This window comes from Ranitomeya variabilis, chromosome 5 (assembly GCF_051348905.1).
Source record: "Ranitomeya variabilis isolate aRanVar5 chromosome 5, aRanVar5.hap1, whole genome shotgun sequence".
NCBI classification, from domain to species: domain Eukaryota; kingdom Metazoa; phylum Chordata; class Amphibia; order Anura; family Dendrobatidae; genus Ranitomeya; species Ranitomeya variabilis.
This window is the reverse complement of record NC_135236.1, coordinates 491,835,492-491,862,790: the sequence shown is the minus strand read 5'-3', so window position 1 is coordinate 491,862,790 and position 27,299 is coordinate 491,835,492. Positions and strand designations below refer to the sequence as shown.

The following is a 27,299-nucleotide window of genomic DNA, read 5'->3' as shown; positions in this document are numbered from 1 at the left end:
CCTCAACTTTTTGGCTTGAAAGCGACAAAGAGTCACACAATCTATGCATAACTACACGTTGTGCCAAAATGTTGTGACTTTTCAAAGCAGTTTATGATTCTGAAATAATCGCTTTGATCGAGGCCAAACCATGTTCTTTGAGGTAGAGGATATTTCTATGTGAGGGTCATGCAGAATAGCATTTCTACTATACTGAATAATTACATTGAAAGCTGTCCCCATTAAATATGAACAATTTTGTTACATTTTTGAGAAGACATTGGGAGAAAAGACCTCTGATATTGGTGTGACCACCAAACATAATTCCCTAGTAATCTAACTGCACTAATCATGCTTTAACTAATCTGACTGTAGAGACATACAGCAGCTGTCATATCTCATGACTGAATGAATTAGTGCAAGTAATGAAAGACCCTACATGTGTAAGCTTTTGTGTGGATACTTGGCCTCTCAAGCTGCCGAGAGGTCAAGTATCCACAGCTGCTTGGTTTGGTATTGAGTACTGCTATACTGTCTATGAAATCTGTCCAGTTGTAAAGCCCCAAACTGTCTAACTTCCCCAAATTTCAGCACAATACATGCATTTTACAATTTATTCTATAGTTGGTTAATTTATGTAGGTGAAAGGGAATAAATTGCAGTACAATAACGCCTTCCTGTCTGAGATAGTTTTAATTCTTATAATTTTGTTTTTCAGACACCTTCTTCTAAGACCTTTAATTATTATTTTAATAATTTTAGCCAGACAAATTGTAGACAAATTGTAGTTTTTACAAGTGATGTGGAATGATGAATGAACAGCACTTCATCCATTGATTTTAGGGTTTAGTTTTAAAAAGCATTCACTGTGCAGTAAAAATGAACTGGAAACTTGATATTGAATATCAGTGCTGTTGTGGTGGTACCAAATTAATAGAGCTTTTTTCCATTTTATTGCTTTTAAAAAAAATTGAGCTTTTTTCTTAAATCTGGTTTGTCCTATAACTTTTCAAGTTTTATTGTTGATAGAGCTATGTGAGAGGTTCTGAATGAGAGAACTGTTGTTTTATAAGTACCATTTTGGATAATTATGACTTTTTTATTGCTTTTTATTATTGTTTTTTCATTTTTTAAGTAATGTATAAAAATAAATATAGTTTACATATTTTATTTCCCATAATTTTTTGAACCCGATATTGATTGAACAACATACTTTGAAGTTAAAGGGAACCTGTCACCCCCAAAATCGATGGTGAGGTAAGCTCACCGTCATCAGGGGCTTATCTACAGCATTCTGTAATGCTGTAGATAAGCCCCCGATGTATCCTGAAAGAGGAGAAAAAGACTTTATATTATACTCACCCAGGGGCGGTCCCGCTGCGGTCTGGTCAAATGGGCGTCTCAGGTCTGCTCCAGCGCCTCCTATCTTCATTCATGACGTCCTCTTCTGGTCTTCACGCCGCAGCTCCAGCGCAGGCGTACTTTGTCTGCCCTGTTGAGGGCAGAGCAAAGTACTGCAGTGCGCAGGCGCCGGGCCTCTCTGACCTTTCCGGCGCCTGCGCACTGCAGTACTTTGCTCTGCCCTCAACAGGGCAGACAAAGTACGCCTGCGCCAGAGCCACGGTGTGAAGACCTGAAGAGGACGTCATGGAATGAAGATGGGAGGCGCTGTACCGGACCTGAGGCGCCTGTTGTGAATTTGGATTCTGGGCTCCCCCGGTGGCTACTGGTGGAATTGAACTGGTGTCTTCATCTTCTCTGTTCACCTGTTCCCATCAAGATGTGGGAGTCGCTATATAACCTTGCTGCTCTGTTAGTTGCTTGCCGGTCAACAATGTTATCAGAAGCCTCTCTGTGCTTGTTCCTGCTCCTAGACAACTACTAGATAAGTTGGACTCTTGTCCATGTTTGTTTTTGCATTTTTGTTCCAGTTCACAGCTGTAGTTTCGTTACTGTGTCTGGAAAGCTCTTGTGAACAGGAATTGCCACTCTGGTGTTATGAGTTAATGCCAGAGTTTTAAAGTAATTTCTGGATGGTGTTTTTGGATAGGGTTTTCAGCTGACCATGAAAGTGTCCTTTCTGTCTTCTGCTATGTAGTAAGTGGACCTCAAATTTGCTAAACCTATTTTCATACTGCGTTTGTTATTTCGTCTCAACTCGCCGCCAATGCATGTGGGGGGCCTCTGTCTCCTTTCGGGGTATTTCTCTGGAGGTGAGCTAGGACTAATATTTTCCTCTGCTAGTTTTATTTGGTCCTCCGGCTGGTGCTGGGCGTCTGGAATCGGCGTGGGCATGCTACCCGGCCACTGCTGGTTGTGCGTTAGGTTTGGTTCATGGTCGGCTCAGTTCCCATCTTCCAAGAGCTAGTTCCTATATATGCTTATGCTATGTTCTCTTGCCATTGAGATCATGACAGTTTGACCGGCCCTCAAAGTGTTAATTGTTTGGGCTGAAGCAGGAGAAAAAGAAGTGTTGAAGGGAAATTTTTTTTTTTTTTTTTCCCCCCCTCAGAGTTTTGCTGCCTAGCCCTTAATTGCTGTCTAGCTGCTTCTTACCTCCTCTTAACCCTTGAATGGCTCTGTGTCCACCTGTTTGTAATGGATCTTCAGAGTGTAACTGCAGGTTTGAATAATCTTGCCACGAAGGTACAAAATTTGCAAGATTTTGTTTGTCATGCACCTGTATCTGAGCCGAGAATTCCTTTGCCGGAATTTTTCTCGGGGAATAGATCCGGGTTTCAGAATTTTCGAAATAATTGCAAATTATTTTTGTCCCTGAAATCTCGCTCTGCCGGAGACCCTGCACAGCAGGTCAGGATTGTGATTTCCTTGCTCCGGGGCGACCCTCAAGACTGGGCTTTTTCATTGACACCAGGGGATCCTGCGTTGCTCAATGTGGATGCGTTTTTTCTGGCCTTGGGGTTGCTTTATGACGAACCTCATTTGGAGCTTCAGGCAGAAAAAACTTTGATGTCCCTATCTCAGGGGCAAGATGAAGCGGAAATTTACTGCCAAAGATTCCGTAAATGGTCTGTGCTTACTCAGTGGAATGAGTGCGCCCTGGCGGCGACTTTCAGAGAGGGTCTCTCTGATGCCATTAAGGATGTTATGGTGGGGTTCCCTGTGCCTGCGGGTCTGAATGAGTCCATGACAATGGCTATTCAGATCGATAGGCGTTTGCGGGAGCACAAACCAGTGCACCATCTGGCGGTGTCCACTGAGAAGTCGCCAGAGAGTATGCAGTGTGATAGAATTCTGTCCCGAAGCGAGCGGCAGAATTTTAGACGGAAAAATGGGTTGTGTTTCTATTGTGGTGATTCTACTCATGTTATATCAGCATGCTCTAAGCGCACTAAAAAGCTTGGTAAATCTGTTTCCATTTGCACCTTACCGTCTAAATTTATTCTATCTGTGACCCTGATTTGCTCTTTGTCATCTATTACCACGGACGCCTATGTCGACTCTGGCGCCGCTTTGAGTCTTATGGATTGGTCCTTTGCCAAACACTGTGGGTATGATTTAGAGCCTTTGGAGACTCCTATTCCTCTGAAGGGGATTGACTCCACCCCATTGGCTAATAATAAACCACAATACTGGACACAAGTAACTATGCGTATTAATCCGGATCACCAGGAGATTATTCGCTTTCTGGTGCTGTATAATCTACATGATGATTTGGTGCTAGGATTGCCTTGGCTGCAATCTCACAACCCAGTCCTCGACTGGAGAGCTATGTCTGTGTTGAGCTGGGGATGTAAGGGGGCTCATGGGGATGTACCTGTGGTTTCCATTTCATCATCCATTCCCTCTGAAATTCCTGAGTTCCTGTCTGACTATCGTGACGTCTTTGAAGAATCCAAGCTTGGTTCGTTACCTCCGCACCGAGAGTGCGATTGTGCCATAGATTTAATCCCGGGTAGTAAATACCCAAAGGGTCGTTTATTTAATCTGTCTGTGCCTGAACATGCTGCTATGCGAGAATATATAAAGGAGTCCTTGGAAAAGGGACATATTCGTCCATCGTCATCTCCCTTAGGAGCCGGTTTTTTCTTTGTGTCAAAAAAAGACGGCTCTTTGAGACCATGTATTGATTATCGGCTTTTGAATAAAATCACTGTTAAATATCAATACCCATTGCCGTTGCTGACTGATTTGTTTGCTCGCATAAAGGGGGCCAAGTGGTTCTCTAAGATTGACCTTCGTGGGGCGTATAATTTGGTGCGAATCAGGCAGGGGGATGAGTGGAAAACCGCATTTAATACGCCCGAGGGCCACTTTGAGTATTTAGTGATGCCTTTTGGTCTTTCTAATGCTCCGTCAGTTTTCCAGTCCTTTATGCATGATATTTTTCGCGATTATTTGGATAAATTTATGATTGTGTATCTGGATGATATTCTGATTTTTTCGGATGACTGGGACTCTCATGTTCAGCAAGTCAGGAGGGTTTTTCAGGTTTTGCGGTCTAATTCTTTGTGTGTGAAGGGTTCTAAGTGTGTTTTTGGGGTACAGAGGATTTCCTTTTTGGGATATATTTTTTCCCCCTCTTCCATTGAAATGGATCCTGGCAAGGTTCAAGCTATTTGTGATTGGACGCAGCCCTCTTCTCTTAAGAGTCTTCAGAAATTTTTGGGCTTTGCTAACTTTTATCGTCGATTTATTGCTGGTTTTTCGGATATTGCTAAACCATTGACCGATTTGACTAAGAAGGGTGCTGATGTTGCTGATTGGTCCCCTGATGCTGTGGAGGCCTTTCGGGAGCTTAAGCGCCGTTTTTCCTCTGCCCCTGTGTTGCGTCAGCCTGATGTTGCTCTACCTTTTCAGGTTGAGGTCGACGCTTCTGAGATCGGAGCTGGGGCAGTGTTGTCGCAGAAAAGTTCTGACTGCTCCGTGATGAGGCCTTGTGCCTTCTTTTCCCGTAAATTTTCGCCCGCTGAGCGGAATTATGATGTTGGGAATCGGGAGCTTTTGGCCATGAAGTGGGCTTTTGAGGAGTGGCGCCATTGGCTTGAGGGGGCCAGACATCAGGTGGTGGTATTGACTGACCACAAAAATTTGATTTATCTTGAGACCGCCAGGCGCCTGAATCCTAGACAGGCGCGCTGGTCATTATTTTTCTCTCGGTTTAATTTTGTGGTGTCATACCTACCGGGTTCTAAGAATGTTAAGGCGGATGCCCTTTCTAGGAGTTTTGAGCCTGACTCGCCTGGTAACTCTGAGCCCACAGGTATCCTTAAGGATGGAGTGGTATTGTCAGCCGTTTCTCCAGACCTGCGGCGGGCCTTGCAGGAGTTTCAGGCGGATAGACCTGATCGTTGCCCACCTGATAAACTGTTTGTTCCTGATGATTGGACCAGTAGAGTCATCTCTGAGGTTCATTCTTCTGCGTTGGCAGGTCATCCTGGCATTTTTGGTACCAGGGATTTGGTGGCAAGGTCCTTCTGGTGGCCTTCCCTGTCACGAGATGTGCGAGGCTTTGTGCAGTCTTGTGACGTTTGTGCTCGGGCCAAGCCTTGTTGTTCTCGGGCTAGTGGATTATTGTTGCCCTTGCCTATTCCTAAGAGGCCTTGGACGCACATCTCGATGGATTTTATTTCAGATCTGCCTGTTTCTCAGAAGATGTCTGTCATCTGGGTGGTGTGTGACCGTTTTTCTAAGATGGTCCATTTGGTTCCCCTGCCCAAGTTACCTTTTTCTTCCGAGTTGGTTCCTCTGTTTTTTCAAAATGTTGTTCGTTTGCATGGTATTCCTGAGAATATCGTTTCTGACAGAGGGACCCAATTCGTGTCTAGATTTTGGCGGGCATTCTGTGCTAGGATGGGCATAGATTTATCTTTTTCGTCCGCTTTCCATCCTCAGACGAATGGCCAGACCGAGCGGATTAATCAGACCCTGGAGACATATCTGAGGTGTTTTGTGTCTGCTGACCAGGATGATTGGGTTGCTTTTTTGCCATTGGCGGAGTTCGCTCTCAATAATCGGGCCAGCTCTGCCACTTTGGTGTCCCCGTTTTTCTGTAATTCGGGGTTTCATCCTCGATTTTCCTCTGGACAGGTGGAATCTTCGGATTGTCCTGGAGTGGATGCTGTGGTGGAGAGATTGCATCAGATCTGGGGGCAGGTGGTGGACAATTTGAGGTTGTCCCAGGAGAAGACTCAGCTTTTTGCCAACCGCCACCGTCGTGTTGGTCCTCGGCTTTCTGTTGGGGATTTGGTGTGGTTGTCTTCTCGTTTTGTCCCTATGAGGGTCTCTTCTCCTAAGTTTAAGCCTCGGTTTATCGGCCCGTATAAGATATTGGAGATTCTTAACCCTGTTTCCTTCCGTTTGGACCTCCCTGCATCCTTTTCTATTCATAACGTTTTTCATCGGTCATTATTGCGCAGGTATGAGGTACCGGTTGTGCCTTCCGTTGAGCCTCCTGCTCCGGTGTTGGTTGAGGGTGAGTTGGAGTACGTTGTGGAGAAAATCTTAGATTCTCGTGTTTCCAGACGAAGACTCCAGTATCTGGTCAAGTGGAAGGGATACGGCCAGGAGGATAATTCTTGGGTGAATGCATCTGATGTTCATGCCTCCGATTTGGTTCGTGCCTTTCATAGGGCCCATCCTGATCGCCCTGGTGGTTCTGGTGAGGGTTCGGTGCCCCCTCCTTGAGGGGGGGGTACTGTTGTGAATTTGGATTCTGGGCTCCCCCGGTGGCTACTGGTGGAATTGAACTGGTGTCTTCATCTTCTCTGTTCACCTGTTCCCATCAAGATGTGGGAGTCGCTATATAACCTTGCTGCTCTGTTAGTTGCTTGCCGGTCAACAATGTTATCAGAAGCCTCTCTGTGCTTGTTCCTGCTCCTAGACAACTACTAGATAAGTTGGACTCTTGTCCATGTTTGTTTTTGCATTTTTGTTCCAGTTCACAGCTGTAGTTTCGTTACTGTGTCTGGAAAGCTCTTGTGAACAGGAATTGCCACTCTGGTGTTATGAGTTAATGCCAGAGTTTTAAAGTAATTTCTGGATGGTGTTTTTGGATAGGGTTTTCAGCTGACCATGAAAGTGTCCTTTCTGTCTTCTGCTATGTAGTAAGTGGACCTCAAATTTGCTAAACCTATTTTCATACTGCGTTTGTTATTTCGTCTCAACTCGCCGCCAATGCATGTGGGGGGCCTCTGTCTCCTTTCGGGGTATTTCTCTGGAGGTGAGCTAGGACTAATATTTTCCTCTGCTAGTTTTATTTGGTCCTCCGGCTGGTGCTGGGCGTCTGGAATCGGCGTGGGCATGCTACCCGGCCACTGCTGGTTGTGCGTTAGGTTTGGTTCATGGTCGGCTCAGTTCCCATCTTCCAAGAGCTAGTTCCTATATATGCTTATGCTATGTTCTCTTGCCATTGAGATCATGACAGGCGCCCATCGGAGCTGGACCTCCCCTGGGTGAGTATAATCTAACGTCTTTTTCTCCTCTTTCAGGTAACATCGGCGGCTTATCTACAGCATTACAGAATGCTGTAGATAAGCCCCTGATGACGGTGAGCTTACCTCATCATCGATTTTGGGGGTGACAGGTTCCCTTTAAGTGTATATTTGACAATTTCCTATGAAGCTCAGCCACAGCTTGAAATAATCACCTGAGTGCAATGGCATCCCCAACCGCACATCACAATTGAGATACAGAGTCCATAGGGCAACTTAAGTGACCCATACCCAGGATTGAACAGCTTAAATGGAGCTGTCAGAGATTGACAGCAGCAACTAAGTGGTTTAACAGCAGCGATTAGAGCCAGCTCCGGTTGCTGCTATTGGAACTAGTATTGGATTTCCCATTTTTCCTGCTCGTAACACGTCAACTTTTAGACCTTACCACTCACTACCCAATAGATCCCATACATTGAGAGGACCCATTGTCATACACACAGTCAAAATTGTTGGTGCACCTCGTTTAATGACAGAAAAACCCACAATGGTCACAGAAATAAATTGAATATGACAAAAGTGATAATAAATAAAAGATCTATGAAAATGAACAAATGGAAGTCAGACATTACTTTTCAACCATGCTTCCAAAGAATTAAAAAAATAAATAAAACTCATGAAATAGGCCTGGACAGAAATGATTGTACCACTAAAAATAATGTGACAAAAGGGACATGTTAAATAAAGGTGTGTCAACTAACTAGCATCACAGGTGTCTACAATTGTGGAATCAATGAGTGGGCCTGTATATAGGGCTACAGATACTCACTGTGCTGTTTTGTGACATGGTGTGTATCACACTCAACATAGACCAGAGGAAGCGAAGGAAGGAGTTGTCTCAGGAGATTAAAAAGAAAATTATAGACAAACATGTTAAAGGTAAAAGTTATAAGACCATCTTCAAGCAGCTTGATGTTCCTGTGACTACAGTTGCACATATTATTCAGAAATTTAAGATCCATAGGACTGTAGCCAACCGCCCTTGACGTGGCCGCAGGAGGAAAATTGATGACAAATCAAAGAGACGGATAATACGAATGGGAACAAAAGAGCCCGGGAAAACTTCTAAACAGATTAAAGGTGAACTTCAAGCTCAAGGAACATCAGTGTCAGATCACACCATCCATCATTGTATGAGCCAAAGTGGACTTCATGGGAGACGACCAAGGAGGACACCATTGTTGAAAAAAAATCATAAAAAACCCAAACTGGAATTTGCCAAACTACATGTTGATAAACCACAAAGCTTCTGGGAGAATGTCCTATGGACAGATGAGACAAAAATGGAACTTTTTGGCAAGGCACATCAGCTCTATGTTCCCAGATGGAAAAATGAAGCATATCAAGAAAAGAACACAGTCCCTACTGTGAAACATGGAGGAGGCTCTGTTATGTTCTGGGGCTGCTTTGCTGCATCTGAGACAGGGTGTCTAGAATCTGTGTAGGGTACAAAGAAATCTCAAGACTATCAAGGGATTCTAGAGAGAAATGTGCTGCCCAGTGTCAGAAAGCTTGGTCTCAGTCGCAGGTCATGGGTCTTGCAACAGGATAATGATCCAAAACACACAGCTAAAAACACCCAAGAATGGCTGAAAGGAAAACTTTGGACTATTCTGAAGTGGCCTTCTATGAGCCCTGACCTAAATCCTATTGAGCATCTTTGGAAAGAGCTGAAACATGCCGTCTGGAAAAGGCAACCTTCAAACATGTGACAACTGGAGCAGTTTGCTCTTGAGGAGTGTCCAAAATACCTGTCGAGAGGTGCAGAAGTCTCATTGATAATTACAGGAATTGTTTGATTGCAGTGATTGCCTCAAAAGGTTGTGCAACAAAATATTAAGTTAAGGGTATCATCATTTCTGTCCAGGCCTATTTCATGAGCTTTATTTTTTTTTAATTCTGTGGAAGCATGGTTGAAAAGCAATGTTTGACTTTCATTTGTTTGGTTTCATAGATATTTTATTTATTATTACTTTTGTCAGATTCAAGTTATTTCTGTGACAATTGTGGGTTTTTCTGTCATTAAACGAGGTGTACCAACAATTTTGACCACGTCTGTAGGCTAATAAATATTATTCACTTCTCCTTACAGAGAACTTAGTGTTACGCCTGAGCACTTCATCATATGTTTTGCTGTCAGTAATCATTCAGTATAGGCTAATTAGTAAATAATAATGTGAAGGTCAATGTGTTTTGTGCATACGTTTTTCATTTGATTTTTAATTTCTTGATTTTCTGCTATTTTGATTACTTCCTCTCCTCTGATCTCAGATATAGTTCTCATAATGCAGGCTAGATTTCCTATGATACATAACCCAAAAAGATATTCACCAGACCAATTTTGAATAATCAATAATATTTTATTAAAATATAAAAATATATATATATCAGTGTCACCAAAACAATTAATAAAAAATGGAAACTTTATTGTGCTGATAAAAAGATTAATAATTTATAAAAAAAATATATCATATTAAAATATAGTACACAGAATATGGGGGTCAAACACAAAAACTATGTATGCACAGGGCAGGGCATACTGAAACTGATTGGCACTGAAATAAAAGGTAGCTGTGACCTTAATCAAAGTGCATAATGTGCATATACATAAATAACACTAAGTGTATCAAAGAATTTATTAGAAAAATAATTATATATCATTAACCACAATAAAAAGTGCAATGTGCTAATAAATATAAAAGCAAATCAATTCATACACTCCAATAACAAATCCAAATAACAAGGGCTTGGTGCAAACCAAAATATATCAAAAAATTTTCATAAATATATAATGAGTGAATATAAGGTAACACAAACCACAATATTTTATACCAGGATCAACACAATTCATGCCATATAATAAGTGCATAAAGTGTGTAAAGCAAATGCCACCAGCAAAATAAATAATGGCCACAATACCAACCAGTATCAGGACGCCACTGCCCTGCACACACCACTCCAACGCACGTTTCGCTTGCCGCTTCGTCAGGGAAAAATTATAGGTCTCAAAATGTGGTAACACAAAAAATATTCTTTGCAATAAAAAGCATCTTTTAGTGTGTGGCAGCTGCCAATCATAAAAATCCGCTAAAAAACCCGCTATAAAAAAGTAAATCAAACCCCCCTTCATCACCCCCTTAGTTAGGCTAGGTTCCCATTGCGTTAATGGGTGAGCGCTAACGGACAACGTTGCACGGCGAAATTAATGCCGTGCACCGCGTCCGTTAGCGCTCCCATTGCCAGCAATGTTTAAGCGCATTGCTAGCGCGTGTTATTTTCGGCACGCGATAGCGATGTGCCGTTCTTTTGTAGCGCGCCTCGGACGCTGCTTGCAGCGTCCGCGGCGCGCCCGAGGTCCGTTCCCCGCTCTCACAAATCGGGGATCTGCGCTAGCGGCGACCCCTTAAAAGACATTGCGTTCGCGCAATCCGCTAGCGCTTAGCGCTAAACGGATTGCCCTAACGCAATCTGAACCTAGCCTAAGGGAAACATAAAAAAATTAAAAAAATGTATTTATTTCCATTTTCCCACTAGGGTTAGGGCTAGGGTTAATGCTAGGGTTAGGGCTAGGGTTAGGGTTAGGGTTAAGGTTAAGGTTGGGGTTAGGGCTAGGGTTAGGGCTAGGGTTAGGGTTGGGGCTAGGGCTAGGGTTAGGGCTAGGGTTAGGGCTAGGGTTAGGGCTAGGGTTGGAGTTAGGGTTGGGGCTAGGGTTAGGGCTACAGTTAGGGTTGGGCTAAAGTTAGGGTTAGGGCAGGGGCTAAAGTTAGGGTTAGGGCTGGGGCTAAAGTTAAGGTTAGGGCTACAGTTAGGGTTGGGGCTAAAATTAGGGTTAGGGTTTGGGCTAAAGTTAGAGTTAGGGTTGGGCTAAAGTAAGGGTTAGGGTTGGGATTAGGGTTAGGGGTGTGTCAGGGTTAGGGGTGTGGTTAGGGTTATGGTTGGGATTAGGGTTAGGGGTGTGTTTGGGATAGAGTTTCAGTTAGAATTTGGGGTTTCCACTGTTTAGGCACATCAGGGCTCTTGAAACGCGACATGGCGTCCGATCTCAATTCCAGCCAATTCTGCGTTGAAAAAGTAAAACAGTGCTCCTTCCCTTCCGAGCTCTCCCGTGTGCCAAAACAGGGGTTTACCCCAACATATGGGGTATCAGCATACTCAGGGGAAATTGGACAACAACAATTGTGGTCCAATTTCTGTTACCTTTGGGAAAATAAAAATTTGGGGGGCTAAATAAACATTTTTGTGGCAAAAAAATTAATTTTTATTTTCACGACTCTGCATTATAAACTGTAGTGAAACACTTGGGGGTTCAAAGTTCTCACAACACATCTAGATAAGTTCCTTGGGGGTCTAGTTTCCAAAATGGTGTCACTTGTGGGGGTTTTCTACTGTTTAGGTTCATCAGGGGCTCTGCAAATGCAACGTGATGCCTGCAGACCAATCCATCTAAATCTGCATTCCAAATGGCGCTCCTTCCCTTCCGAGCTCTGCCATGCGCCCAAATGGTGGTTCCCCCCACATATGGGGTATCAGCGTACTCAGGACAAATTGGATAACAACTTTTGGGGTCGAATTTCTCCTTTTACCCTTGGGAAAATACAAAACTGGGGGCTAAAAAATAATTTTTGTGAAAATTTTTTTTTTTATTTTCACGGCTCTGCGTTATAAACTGTAGTGAAACGCTTGGAGGTTCAAAGCTGTCAAAACACATCTACATAAGTTCCTTAGGGGGTCTACTTTCCAAAATGGTGTCACTTGTGGGGGGGTTTCAATGTTTAGGCACATCAGGGGCTCTCCAAACGCAACATGGTGTCCCATCTCAATTCCAGTCAATTTTGCATTGAAAAGTCAAATGGCGCTCCTTCCCTTCCGAGCTCTGCCACGCGCCCAAACAGTGGTTTACCCCCACATATGGGGTATCGGCATACTCAGAACAAATGGCACAACAACTTTTGGGTTCCAATTTCTTCTTTTACCCTTGGGAAAATAAAAAATTTGGGGCGAAAAATCATATTTGTGAAAAAATATGATTTTTTACTTTGACGGCTCTGCATTATAAACTTCTGTGAAGCACTTGGTGGGTCAAAGTGCTCACCACACATCTAGATAAGTTCCTTATGGGGTCTACTTTCCAAAATAGTGTCACTTGTGGGGGGTTTCCACTGTTTAGGCACATCAGGGGCTCTCCAAACGCAACATGGTGTCCCATCTCAATTCCAGTCAATTTTGCATTGAAACGTCAAATGGCGCTCCTTCCCTTCCGAGCTCTGCCATGCGCCCAAACAGTGGTTTACCGCCACATATGGGGTATCAGCGTACTCAGAACAAATTGTACAACAACTTTTTGGGTCCATTTTCTCCTGTTACCCTTGGTAAAATAAAACATATTGGAGCTGAAGTAAATTTTTTGTGAAAAAATTTAAATGTTAATTTTTTTTTAAACATTCCAAAAATTCCTGTAAAACACCTGAAGGGTTAATAAACTTCTTGAATGTGGTTTTGAGCACCTTGAGGGGTTCAGTTTTTAGAATGGTGTCACACTTGGTTATTTTCTATCATATAGACCCCTCAAAATGACTTCAAATGTGATGTGGTCCCTAAAAAATATTGGTGTTGTAAAAATGAGAAATTGCTGGTCAACTTTTAACCATTATAACTCCCTAAGAAAAAAAAATTTTGGTTCCAAAATTGTGCTGATGTAAAGTAGACATATGGGAAATGTTACTTATTAATTATTTTGTGTGACATATCTCTGTGATTTAAGGGCGTAAAAATTCAAAGTTGGAAAATTGCAAAATTTTATAAATTTTTGCCAAATTTCAGTTTTTTTCACATATAAACCCAAGTTATATTGAATAAATTTTACCACTATCATGAAGTACAATATGTCTCGAGAAAACACTGTCAGAATCGCCAAGATCTGTTGAAGCATTCCAGAGTTATAACCTCATAAAGGGACAGTGGTCAGAAATGTAAAATTTGGGCCGGTCATTAACGTGCAAACCACCCTTGGGGCTTAAGGGGTTAAAGCACCTTCACACATTCAGTATTTGGTCAGTATTTTACTTCAGTATTTGAAAGCCAAAACGAAGAGTGGAACAGTCAGAGGAAAAGTACTATAGAAATATGTGTGCCACTTTTGCCTTTTTCACCCACGCCTGATATTGGCTTACAAATACTGATGTAAAATACTGACCAAATGCTGATCGTGACCTTTGGCACTTGCTCTGAGTCTTAACAGCAGCAGTGATACATCTTGGAACTGCTGTTCCCTAACACTGCAGCGTCTCAGTGTGTCCCATATTATACAGCTTCATTGTGTACTTCCTGACTCCTGCTTGCGATAGGTTTCTGCCTTTCAACTCTTAAAATAGTACTTTTTAGATATCAATAAAATCAATAGTTTTCCAGCAAGTCTTTAGTCTACATAACATGCATATACTATATATAGCAAGATGGTAGAAAGTATACCCACACTATGCTTTGTCAACAGTCTGAAGACTTTCAAAGGTCAATTCCATTTCGCAATCTATTCGTGTACTGTGATATTGTATTTACTTATTTCCTAATTACACTATATGAGTTAGAACACCAAAGTAGGACCGTCCCATCAGTTTATTATAAGGTCTCTTATTTTCCGTAAAATATATTTTACTAATTGCAGTTTGTCATTGTTTGTCATAAAATAATCCATTCATTAAATATGTTAAAGACATTTTAAGCTGAGTAAGTCCCATAGTAAAATCTAAAAGTGAACAAACGAAATAACAAACTGGACAATAAACGCTAAAAAGCTATGTGATAGTTATATGAGAGTAATTTATAGAGTAATAATAGACAATGAATGCCTGACTACATTGTCAGATATGCTGAATTATCAGTCATATAATTGTATATGAAGCTGATTCATTGGTCCAGAGAACTTTTATGAAGCCAGACTTAATATTAAGATATAAACATTAATATAACTGTTTTTAACTTGAGTTTTCTTAATTTTCAAGTTGTGAATTTCACATTATTTTATAATTCTGTGCTAAAACAAATGACAGACTAAAGAATGTATCCATACAGATGAGAAGTATCATGCATTACATCGACCACAAAGCATCGACCATTCGGAATCACTACTATCCTTAACACCAAGACATGAATACAATGCCGCCACAGGGTGTATGTGATGAACAATGTGGCGACATTTATAATAGTGATCAACCTGGCTATGTTTGGTAAGAATTGTGAGCCAAGAGATTGCCTGTTACAGATATTTTCAGAGTCATAAAGCTGGAGCTGAATATTTAAAGTTCCAGTGTGGGATATAAGGATTCTTGAATAATCTCCTGGAATGCTTTGCAGTGGAAGATACTCCCAGTGGCATGTTCTGAAAGATCACTCAGATCACAATGCTTCGGCTTTGTTTAAAATAAATATGCAGAGACGAAATCTATATAGATTGCATAGAAACCCTACCTTATCTAGAACTGAAATGGATGGGAAGATAGATGATGGATTGATGCATGGATAAGAAAGATAGATGATGAATGCATAGAAAAACAGATAGATAGATAGATCTATAGATAGATGTGGAATAGATAGATAGATAGATAGATAGATAGATAGATATGAAATAGATATATAGATAAAAAGATAGATAGATAGATAGATAGATATGTGATAGATGGATAGATAGATAGATAGATAGATAGATAGATAGATAGATAGATGGATGTGGGATAGATAGATGGATAGGTAGATAGATAGATAGATATGGAACAGATAGATAGATAGACAGATAGATAATAAAAAAAGGAAAACAGCACAAAAAACTGAAAAAAAGTGGACTTTATTGCCCAAGCGGCGTGGCAACGTTTCAGATGTAATATCCTTTCATAAGCCTTGAGAAAGGATATTACATCCGAAACGTTGCCACGCCGCTTGGGCAATAAAGTCCACTTTTTTCATTTTTTTGTGCTGTTTTCCTTTTTTTATTATTATTTCTAAAGCCATTTGAATATTGGTTGGGGAAACTTTGCACATCATTAAGGTAGTATCTGATGCTGTTCCAATTTTTTCTCGATAGGTAGATTGTTGTGAATTTGGATTCTGGGCTCCCCCGGTGGCCGCTTGTGGAATTGGACTTGTCATCCTCTTTCCTGTTTCACCTGGTTCCATCAGTAGTGGGTGTCGCTATTTAAGCTCATTTCTCTGGTGGTTTCTTGCCGGTCAACAATGTTATCTGATGCCTCTCAGTGCTTGTTCCTGCTTCTAGACTACTACTAGATAAGTTGGACTTTTGTCCATGTTTTGTTTTGCCTATTTGTTCCAGTTCACAGCTGAAGTTTTGTTACTGTGTCTGGAAAGCTCTCGTTGATCAGGGATTGCTACTCTGGCGTTATGAGTTAATGCCAGAGTTTAAGGTAATCTCTGGATGGTGTTTTGTTAGTGTTTTTCTGCTGACCATGAAAGTATACTATCTGTCTTCTGCTATCTAGTAAGCGGACCTCAAATTTGCTAAGACTATTTTCCTGCTGCGTTTGTTGTTTCATCTGAACTCACCGTCATTATATGTGGGGGGCTACTGTCTTCTTTGGAATATTTCTCTAGAGGTGAGCCAGGTCTTATATTTCCCTCTGCTAGCTATTTAGGTCTTAGGCCAGAGCTGGGCATCTAGCGATAAATAGGAAATGCTACCTGGCTATTTCTAGTTGCGCGGCAGGCTTAGTTCATGGTCAGTATAGTTCCATCTTCCGAGAGCTTGTCCCTCTATAGGCTTGCTATGATCTCTGCCTGCAGAGATCATGACAGTTTGACCGGCCAATAAAGTGTTAAAGACCCAGGTTGAGAAAGGAGAGTTATAAGAAGTCTGCTGGAATTTTTTTTTTTTTTTTTTTTCCTCCAGTCTGCCTTGCTGCAGTCTTTTTTCTCTCTCTCCTCCTAATCTCTGTATGGCTCTGTGTGCACCTGACAATAATGGATCTCCAGAGTGTAACTGCGGGTTTGAATAATCTCATCACGAAAGTACAAAATTTACAAGATTTTGTGGTACATGCTCCGGTATCTGAGCCGAGAATTCCTTTGCCGGAGTTCTTCACAGGGAATAGAGCTAGCTTCCAGAATTTCCGAAATAATTGTAAGCTTTATTTGTCCCTGAAGTCTCGTTCAGCTGGAGACCCTGCTCAGCAGGTTAGGATTGTGATTTCCTTGCTCAGGGGTGACCCTCAAGATTGGGCCTTCTCATTGCCAGCAGGGGATCCTGCGTTACGCGATGTGGATGCGTTTTTTCTGGCCTTGGGCTTGCTTTATGAGGAACCTCATTTGGAACTTCAGGCAGAAAAAACTTTGATGGCACTATCTCAGGGGCAAGACGAAGCTGAAGTTTTCTGCCAAAAATTCCGTAAATGGTCTGTGCTTACTCAGTGGAATGAGTGCGCCTTGGCGGCAACTTTCAGAGAAGGTCTCTCTGATGCCGTTAAGGATGTTATGGTGGGGTTCCCTGTGCCTGCAGGTCTGAATGAGTCCATGACAATGGCTATTCAGATTGATAGGCGTCTGCGGGAGCGCAAACCGGTGCACCATCTGGCGGTGTCTATGGAAAAGACGCCAGAAAGTATGCAGTGTGATAGAATTCTGTCCAGGGGCGAGCGACAGAATTTTAGACGGAAGAATGGATTGTGTTTCTATTGTGGGGATTCTACTCATGTTATATCAGCATGCTCTAGGCGTACAAAGAAGCTTGATAAGTCTGTTTCCATTGGCACCATTCAGTCTAAGTTTATTTTGTCTGTAACCCTGATTTGCTCTTTGTCATCCATTGCCACGGACGCCTATGTTGACTCTGGCGCCGCTCTGAGTCTTATGGATTGGTCCTTTGCCAATCGTTGTGGTTTTGATTTAGAGCCTTTGGAGACTCTTATTCCTCTGAAGGGGATTGACTCCACCCCATTGGCTAATAATAAACCACAATACTGGACACAAGTAACCATGCGTATCAATCCGGATCACCAGGAGATTATTCGTTTCCTGGTGCTGTATAATTTACATGACGATTTGGTACTGGGATTGCCATGGTTGCAGTCTCACAACCCAGTCTTGGACTGGAGAGCAATGTCTGTGTTGAGCTGGGGATGTAAGGGTATTCATGGGGATTTACCTTTGGTTTCTATTTCGTCGTCCATTCCCTCTGAAGTCCCTGAGTTCCTCTCTGATTATCAAGATGTCTTTGACGAACCCAAGCTTGGGTCGTTACCTCCGCACCGTGAGTGCGATTGTGCCATAGATTTGATACCGGGTTGTAAATATCCCAAGGGTCGTTTGTTTAATCTGTCTGTGCCGGAACATGCTGCTATGCGGGAATATATAAAGGAGTCTTTGGAAAAGGGACATATTCGTCCATCTTCTTCTCCCTTGGGAGCTGGGTTTTTCTTTGTCTCAAAAAAAGACGGCTCTTTGAGACCATGTATTGATTATCGGCTTCTGAATAAGATCACTGTTAAGTATCAATACCCATTGCCATTGCTTACTGATTTGTTTGCTCCTATAGAGGGTGCTAAGTGGTTCTCTAAAATTGATCTTCGTGGGGCGTATAATTTGGTGCGGATCAGGCAGGGGGATGAGTGGAAGACCGCATTTAATACGCCCGAGGGCCACTTTGAGTATTTGGTCATGCCTTTCGGTCTTTCTAATGCCCCTTCAGTTTTCCAGTCTTTTATGCATGATGTTTTCCGCGATTTTCTGGATAAATTTATGATAATATATCTGGATGATATTCTGATTTTTTCTGATGACTGGGACTCTCATGTCCAGCAGGTCAGGAGAGTTTTTCAGGTTCTGCGGTCTAATTCTTTATGTGTGAAGGGGTCTAAGTGCGTTTTTGGGGTCCAGAAAATTTCCTTTTTGGGGTATATTTTTTCTCCCTCTTCCATTGAGATGGATCCCGTCAAGGTGCAAGCTATTTGTGACTGGACTCAGCCCTCCTCTCTTAAGGGTCTTCAGAGATTTTTGGGCTTTGCCAACTTTTACCGCCGATTTATTGCTGGTTTTTCGGATGTCGTTAAACCACTGACTGATTTGACCAGACAAGGCGCTGATGTTGCTAATTGGTCCCCTCATGCTGTAGAGGCCTTTCAGGAGCTTAAGCGCCGTTTTGCCTCTGCCCCTGTGTTGCGTCAGCCTGATGTGAATCTGCCTTTTCAGGTTGAGGTTGACGCTTCGGAGATCGGAGCTGGGGCAGTGTTGTCGCAGAAAGGTTCCGACTGCTCCGTCATTAGGCCTTGTGCCTTCTTTTCTCGCAAATTTTCGCCCGCAGAGCGGAATTATGATGTTGGGAATCGGGAGCTTTTGGCCATGAAGTGGGCGTTTGAGGAGTGGCGCCATTGGCTCGAGGGGGCTAGGCATCAGGTGGTGGTATTGACTGACCACAAAAATTTGATTTATCTTGAGACTGCCAGACGCCTGAATCCTAGACAGGCGCGCTGGTCTTTATTTTTTTCTCGCTTTAATTTTGTGGTGTCATACCTACCGGGTTCTAAGAATGTTAAGGCAGATGCCCTTTCTAGGAGTTTTGACCCGGACTCTCCTGGTAATTCTGAACCCACAGGTATCCTTAGGGAGGGAGTAATTTTGTCGGCCGTTTCTCCTGATCTGCGGCGGTCCTTGCAAGAGTTTCAGGCGGATAGACCGGATCGTTGTCCGCCTGATAGACTGTTTGTTCCGGATGATTGGACCAGCAGAGTCATCTCTGAGGTACATTCTTCTGCATTGGCAGGTCATCCCGGAATTTTTGGTACCAGGGATTTGGTGGCAAGATCCTTCTGGTGGCCTTCCCTGTCACGAGATGTGCGAGTCTTTGTGCAGTCATGTGACGTTTGTGCTCGGGCCAAGTCTTGTAGTTCTCGGGCTAGCGGACTGCTGTTGCCCTTGCCTATTCCTAAGAGGCCTTGGACACACATCTCGATGGATTTTATTTCAGATCTGCCTGTTTCCCAGAAGATGTCTGTCATCTGGGTGGTCTGTGACCGTTTCTCTAAAATGGTCCATTTGGTTCCTCTGCCCAAGTTGCCTTCTTCTTCTGAGTTGGTTCCTCTGTTTTTTCAGAATGTTGTCCGATTGCACGGTATTCCTGAGAATATTGTTTCTGACAGAGGTACCCAATTTGTGTCTAGATTTTGGCGGGCATTCTGTGCTAGGATGGGCATAGATTTGTCTTTTTCATCTGCTTTTCACCCTCAGACTAATGGCCAGACCGAGCGGACTAATCAGACCCTGGAGACATATCTGAGGTGTTTTGTCTCTGCTGACCAGGCTGATTGGGGTGCTTTTTTGCCATTGGCAGAGTTCGCCCTCAATAATCGGGCCAGCTCTTCCACCTTGGTGTCCCCGTTTTTCTGTAATTCGGGGTTTCACCCTCGATTTTCCTCCGGTCAGGTGGAATCCTCGGATTGTCCTGGAGTGGATGCGGTGGTGGAGAGATTGCATCACATCTGGGGGCAGGTTATGGACAATTTGAAGTTGTCCCAGGAGAAGACTCAGCGTTTTGCCAACCGTCATCGTCGTGTTGGTTCTCGGCTTTGTGTTGGAGATTTGGTGTGGTTGTCTTCTCGTTTTGTCCCTATGAGGGTCTCTTCTCCTAAGTTTAAACCTCGGTTCATCGGCCCTTATAGAATATTGGAGATTCTTAATCCTGTTTCTTTCCGTTTGGACCTCCCTGCGTCCTTTTCCATTCATAACGTTTTTCATCGGTCGTTATTGCGCAGGTATGAGGTACCTGTGGTACCTTCAGTTGAGCCTCCTGCTCCGGTGTTGGTTGAGGGTGAGTTGGAGTACGTTGTGGAGAAAATTTTGGATTCTCGTGTTTCCAGACGGAGACTCCAGTATCTGGTCAACTGGAAGGGTTACGGCCAGGAGGATAATTCTTGGGTCAATGCATCTGATGTTCATGCTTCTGATCTTGTTCGTGCCTTCCATAGGGCTCATCCTGGTCGCCCTGGTGGATCTGGTGAGGGTTCGGTGCCCCCTCCTTGAGGGGGGGGTACTGTTGTGAATTTGGATTCTGGGCTCCCCCGGTGGCCGCTTGTGGAATTGGACTTGTCATCCTCTTTCCTGTTTCACCTGGTTCCATCAGTAGTGGGTGTCGCTATTTAAGCTCATTTCTCTGGTGGTTTCTTGCCGGTCAACAATGTTATCTGATGCCTCTCAGTGCTTGTTCCTGCTTCTAGACTACTACTAGATAAGTTGGACTTTTGTCCATGTTTTGTTTTGCCTATTTGTTCCAGTTCACAGCTGAAGTTTTGTTACTGTGTCTGGAAAGCTCTCGTTGATCAGGGATTGCTACTCTGGCGTTATGAGTTAATGCCAGAGTTTAAGGTAATCTCTGGATGGTGTTTTGTTAGTGTTTTTCTGCTGACCATGAAAGTATACTATCTGTCTTCTGCTATCTAGTAAGCGGACCTCAAATTTGCTAAGACTATTTTCCTGCTGCGTTTGTTGTTTCATCTGAACTCACCGTCATTATATGTGGGGGGCTACTGTCTTCTTTGGAATATTTCTCTAGAGGTGAGCCAGGTCTTATATTTCCCTCTGCTAGCTATTTAGGTCTTAGGCCAGAGCTGGGCATCTAGCGATAAATAGGAAATGCTACCTGGCTATTTCTAGTTGCGCGGCAGGCTTAGTTCATGGTCAGTATAGTTCCATCTTCCGAGAGCTTGTCCCTCTATAGGCTTGCTATGATCTCTGCCTGCAGAGATCATGACAGTAGATAGATAGATAGATAGATAGATAGATAGATAGATAGATAGATAGATGATAGAAAGATATAAGATAGATAGATATGGATTAGGTAGATAGATAGATAGATAGATAGATAGATAGATAGATAGATAGATAGATAGATAGATAGATATGGGATAGATAGATAGATAGATAGATAGATAGATAGATATGGGATAGATAGATAGATAGATATGGGATAGGTAGATAGATATGGGATAGATAGATAGATAGATAGATAGATAGATAGATAGATAGATAGATAGATAGAGAATAGATAGATATGGGATAGGTAGATAGATATGGGATAGATAGATAGATAGATAGATAGATAGATAGATAGATAGATAGATAGATAGATATGGGATAGATAGATATGGGATAGATAGATATGGGATAGATAGATAGATAGATAGATAGATAGATAGATAGATATGGGATAGATAGATAGATATGGATTAGATAGATAGATAGATAGATAGATAGATAGATAGATAGATAGATAGATAGATATGGGATAGATAGATATGGATTAGATAGATAGATAGATAGATAGATAGATATGGGATAGATAGATAGATAGATAGATAGATAGATAGATAGATAGATAGATATGTGATAGATACAATAGATATGTGATAGATAGATAGATAGATAGATAGATAGATAGATAGATAGATAGATAGATAGATAGATAGATAGATAGCCCTGACATGATGGGTCAATAAACTATTATTTTTTGGATCTTTGGAATGTTACCTTCATCTTTTTTGGATAGATAGATAGATAGATAGATGTGGGATAGATAGATATGGGATAGATAGATAGATGTGGGATAGATAGATAGATAGATAGATAGATAGATAGATAGATAGATAGATAGATATGGAATAGATAGATAGATAGATAGATATGGGATAGATATATAGATAGATAGATAGATAGATAGATAGATATGTGATAGATACAATAGATATGTGATAGATAGATATATAGATAGATAGATAGATAGATAGATAGATAGATAGATAGATAGATAGATAGATAGATAGATAGCCCTGACATGATGGGTCAATAAACTATTATTTTTTGGATCTTTGGAATGTTACCTTCATCTTTTTTGGATAGATAGATAGATAGATAGATAGATAGATAGATAAAGAAGTCATCTTTACTAATTTGCTTTAAGCAATTTCAACAATTAACCCTAACTAACCCTAATTTGGAATATTAGTATACAATTTAAAAGTACAACATAAAATGTCTGGACTCGAAGAGTTTACAGTAAACTTTTTCTTTATCTTTTGTAATAGCGCTTGTCTTAATTGCTAATAGCAAACACAACTTTTCAATGATGTGACGACCTACTACTGTGCACCCAAGCAACTAAACTTGCAAAAATTATAAAAGGAAATGTTCTGTAACATTCCGACCACATATAATGCTAAATGGATAGTTTTTTCTTACACATTCGTACAATGTATTTAAATACTGGAATGATTGGCTTATCAAAATGTTACAAAATTCCCAGTCCTCGCTACATTGTACACACATTTACTGGTTGGGTATTTAGTGGCCAGTATGGAAGTGTCTGTAGGATGAGATTCTTTGGATGGAGATAACCCATGTAATGCTTATAACATACTAATGGCTTAAGGCCATAGAGGCTTTGCTATGTAACCGTCCATGCTCCAACACATGGCTCTAGTGAGTTGGAAAAATTATTGGCACTAACACTAATTTGAAGCACTCATCATTGTGCTTTGCCATAGGATGCTGAGGGTTACTCCTTTATCCTGCAGTTAAGCTGTAGTTAATAATGGATGGGACTGGGAACAGAAGCATAGTAATGGTATTAACGGTTGAGCTGATGGATCTATGTATTATATGCATCTGCAACATCAATGATTGTAGTTTGCAATTTTAGTCTTTGTATAATGGGTTAAAGCCATGAAAATGTTAAAATAGTCCAATGATTCCACAGATACTCACCCGTTTTCTGGGACGGCTCTGGCATTCTATCAATGACTCTTTCCCAAAGAGTATTGAACTTTCCACAAAACAATAACCAGTTCACCAGCAGCCAGGTAGACACACAAGAGAGAGGAAGGGCAGACTGAGCAGAGGGGGAGAGGAATTCCTCCACTTTATATACAGCATTGACATATCAATCTCATGGCACCTCCTCTGTTTTACTATGCAAATATTTAGAAAATTGACAGTTATGGGAACTCTCCCATCTGTTGTCTGAACGGTCTGCTCTTTCGGCTTTTGGAAAGAATCTTTGTTGCATCTCATGTGGCTGATGAGAACATCTCTGAGCTTCTATATTCAGCTGCTCACTTAAACAGATAGGAATCAGGGACGGTATTATAAGGTACAAAGCATCCCTAGCTCGGAGCGCTCCTTCTGCAGCCCGTTATTTTTTATTTATATTTCAATAATATTTTACTTCTATATTTATATTTATTCTATTCAATTATTATATAAAAGAAAAATCTACAAATTGATCAGATTGTATCAATTTTACCTTCACTTAATTCCTTTCATCATAGGGATTACAATACAATTGACATATCTTAGCTCTTGCATACTGCAAATGTCCAGCATTTACAGCATCACTCTGAATCTCGAGCTCGGTATGCCGGCTTATGATACCCGGTAAGGCACTGTCTCTCCAGCTTATTCATTGTTCCTACATGAACGATACGGTTTCTTCACATTGACTGAAGTAGGAAAGTTTATCACTCAAGTCAGATTCTTATGTTAGTAATACAGCAAGTTATTGGTATTCAACAGCCCCAAGAAGAACAAACATGTGAGTGACAGAACTCTAACATGTTTTTTCCCAGCTATCCCAATGCTTGAGAGGAACATCTCTCTGTATAAAAGGTTCCCAAACTGCAGTCCTCAGGGCCTCCAACTTATCATGTCTTCAGACTTTCCTTGTTATTACACAGGATTAGTGATGAGTGAATGTACTCGTTGCTCAGGTTTTCCCTCCTTAGTAACCAGACAACCCCCACATGTACTCAGCCTTGCTACTGGCTGTAAATCATTCAGCTGCCGTGATGAAAACTAAATCTCTGAGCAGTCGTAAATACTCAGAGGTCACCCGAGCGTGCTCCGGAAAACCCGAGCAACGAGTACACTCGCTCATCACTACACAGATGGGAGAGAACCTGTGGTAATTTCTAATGACTTGATAATAATTCCATAACTTGTGCAATGCTAAGGAAGTCCTGTTTTGTTGGAGGCCGTGAGGACTGGAGTTTAGGAAATACTGATATATTCCACTGTCATTACACAACTTGAGCTCCTGTGGAGGTTGGTCATTAATTTGCTTGCTGAAGAATAGTTAAGTAAACTGCCAGATATAGAGCAGACCTGGGCAACCTTTGGCCTGAGGACCACATCCAGCTCATTGGTTGTTCCTGTCTGGCCTGCAGAAATAGTGGCATATTATTATTATTATTTATTATTATAGCGCCATTTATTCCATGGCGCTTTACATGTGAGGAGGGGTAAACATAATGAAAACAAGTACTATCTTAAACAATACAGGTCACGACTGGTACAGTAGGAGAGAGGACCCTGCCCGCGAGGGCTCACAATCTACAAGGGATAGGTCAGGATACGGTAGGCGAGGGTAGAGCTGGTCGTGCAGCAGTTTGGTCGATCGGTGGTTACTGCAGGTTGTAGGCTTGTCGGAAGAGGTGGGTCTTCAAGTCCATTTGGCCTGTGATATCAACAGTATCTGCATTCTTAGGATATAGATACATTTCAATACAATGGTGAAACTGGGAGACGTCATCCACCATTCAGCTTATGTCTGAGACTGAGTACATCAGCCGAGGTGCATTGAGCAGTGCATTGTGGGAATGGAGGAAGGTGAGTAGTTTTTTTTACTGTCAGTCAGTACTCGTGGGGGAAACTGTGGTGGGGACATCATATTGTGTGGGGGCCAGCATACTGTGTTAGGGGCAGTGGGGACATCATATTGTGTGTGAGGAATTGTGAGGGTATCATACTGTGTGGGGGGCTGTGATGTCTATCATACTGTTTGGGGGGCTGTGGTAGCCGTAATATTGTGTGTGGGGGACATTATACTGTATGTGGGAGACTGAGGGGTCATCATACTGTATATGAGTAGGGGGAAAACTGTGAGAGTATCAATCTGCATGTGAGGGGCTGTTTGGGACTTCTGTTTGTGGAAGGCCCATAGTAGCATGCTGTAGACAGAAGTCTGTGGGGGCATTGTACTGTGTGATGGCTGTGGCAACATAATAGTGCATGTATTTGGGAACATTTTAATGTGGGGTAGGCTATGGGGACATCATACTGAGTGCATTATCATTTTGTGCGGGGGTCATCATACTGTGTGGGGAGCTGTGTGCACATCATACAGTGTGGATGGGGGCTATGGAGGTATCATACTGTGAAATGTGAGGGGGGCTATAAGGCCATCACATTGTGTGGGTGCTGTGGAGACATCATACTCCATACTCATCATACTGTGTGACGGGGCAGTCGGACCATCATACTGTGTGTGAAGGGGAGCTGTAGAGGCATACTATTTGTTTAGGGGACTATAGGGCATTATAGTATGTGTGGTTATACTATGGGCAGTATACAGTGTTTGTGGGGGACTTTGTGGGCATCATACTGTGTGTGGTTGCTGTTGGCAAATCACACTGTGTGGTGGTGACTACTAGTGACATCATATTGTGTGCAGAGGAATTATATTTTTTGTGGGGCAGTGTGGCCTTCATATTGTGTGGTGGATGTTGGGGGCATCATACTATGTGGGTATGACTGGGGACATCATGATATGTGAAGGGGCTGTAGGGGTATGATACTGTGTGTATGATTTATTGACTTTAAAAAAAGCAGTAAATTATATGGTTTTGATTAGTTGCTACAAGTAAGAATACATGTTACAAAACGCCCTATCATAACATGCTTTAGAAGTAGCAGTTAGTTAACATACATATTTGGCTAAAATTGTTGGTACCTTTTTGTTACAGTATGAAAAATCCAAAATAGTTACTGAAATAACTTGAAACTGACAAAAGTAATTTTAATTTCATTTAAATTTACTGATTCTCAACAAATCAAAATCAGACATTGCTTTTAAATTGTGGATCAACATAAACATTTTAAAAATTTCAAATAAAAATGACAAGCACAAGCTGGTGCCCCTAGAAAATATTGAAAATAAGTTGACTATAGAGACATCTTAAACTAAGGTGTGTCCTGTAATTAGCATCACAGATGTCTACAAACCTGTAATCAGTCTTCCTATTTAAAGGGTAAGGCTGGAGTCAGACACAACGTATAAAAATACGGACTGCATTTTACGGTCATAATACGCAGAAATGTTCCCTGAACAGTGATCCGTATGTCATCCGTTGGCAAGGTGTGGCTGCGTTTTTTGCGCATGTAATCCTCCGTATGGCATCCGTATAGCATTTTTTTCTCACAACCTTGCAAAATGGACATTTAACAGTTTTGAGGCCTGTAAATAATTTAAATCATCATCAGCAACCCTATTTATTGCCTCTACAACATGTGGCAGCCTCCAATCTGGCCATTTTGTTGCTGTGCTTGTGTGTATTGGTGGTTTGTTGGCAACATGTCAGACAGAATTAGGTTCACCCCAACTGAGCGTGTTCTATACAACTGGGTTTTATCACGCCGCTTTGGGCAGCCATACCCAGTGATAGTAGATCCGAGGAGGAGGAGACGATCCCCTTTTGAGGCAGCGCCTCACTAAAGGCCATTTCCACCGTCTCTATGCATCTCTGTGGACACATCCTGACAAGTTTTATCAATATTGTCACATGAGCCTTACCACCATTGATCTTTTGTTGGAGACAGTGCACCCTGGGATCACCTTTCAGGACACCAGGATGCGCAAATGTATAGCTGCTGAGGAGCGCCTTCTCCTTACGTTACGGTATGTATTCCTCCTCATACTCTATGTTAATGATGTTTCTCTAAATGTCTTACCTAGCTTTGCTTACCAGTTTCGGGTTCTTTTATTCTTAATGTATCTCAAATCTCTACTCTTAGTAATAAGAATATGTTATTTATGTTAAATTCACA

The 27,299-nt window shown here is 42.0% G+C and overlaps 1 protein-coding gene across 7 annotated transcripts in view; it reads right to left on the bottom strand.

Moving 5' to 3' along the window:
* The window catches only part of MYBPC1 (myosin binding protein C1), a 184,243-nt gene extending 160,941 nt beyond the window's left edge, over positions 1-23,302 (bottom strand). For all 7 annotated transcript variants that reach the window (XM_077265603.1, XM_077265605.1, XM_077265607.1 and 4 more), the window contains exon 1: positions 23,184-23,302. In XM_077265603.1, the coding sequence (XP_077121718.1) occupies positions 23,184-23,208 (25 nt within the window). In that variant the 5' untranslated portion in view covers positions 23,209-23,302. The remainder of the gene's footprint in view (positions 1-23,183) is intronic.
* Positions 23,303-27,299: the final 3,997 nt, after the last annotated feature.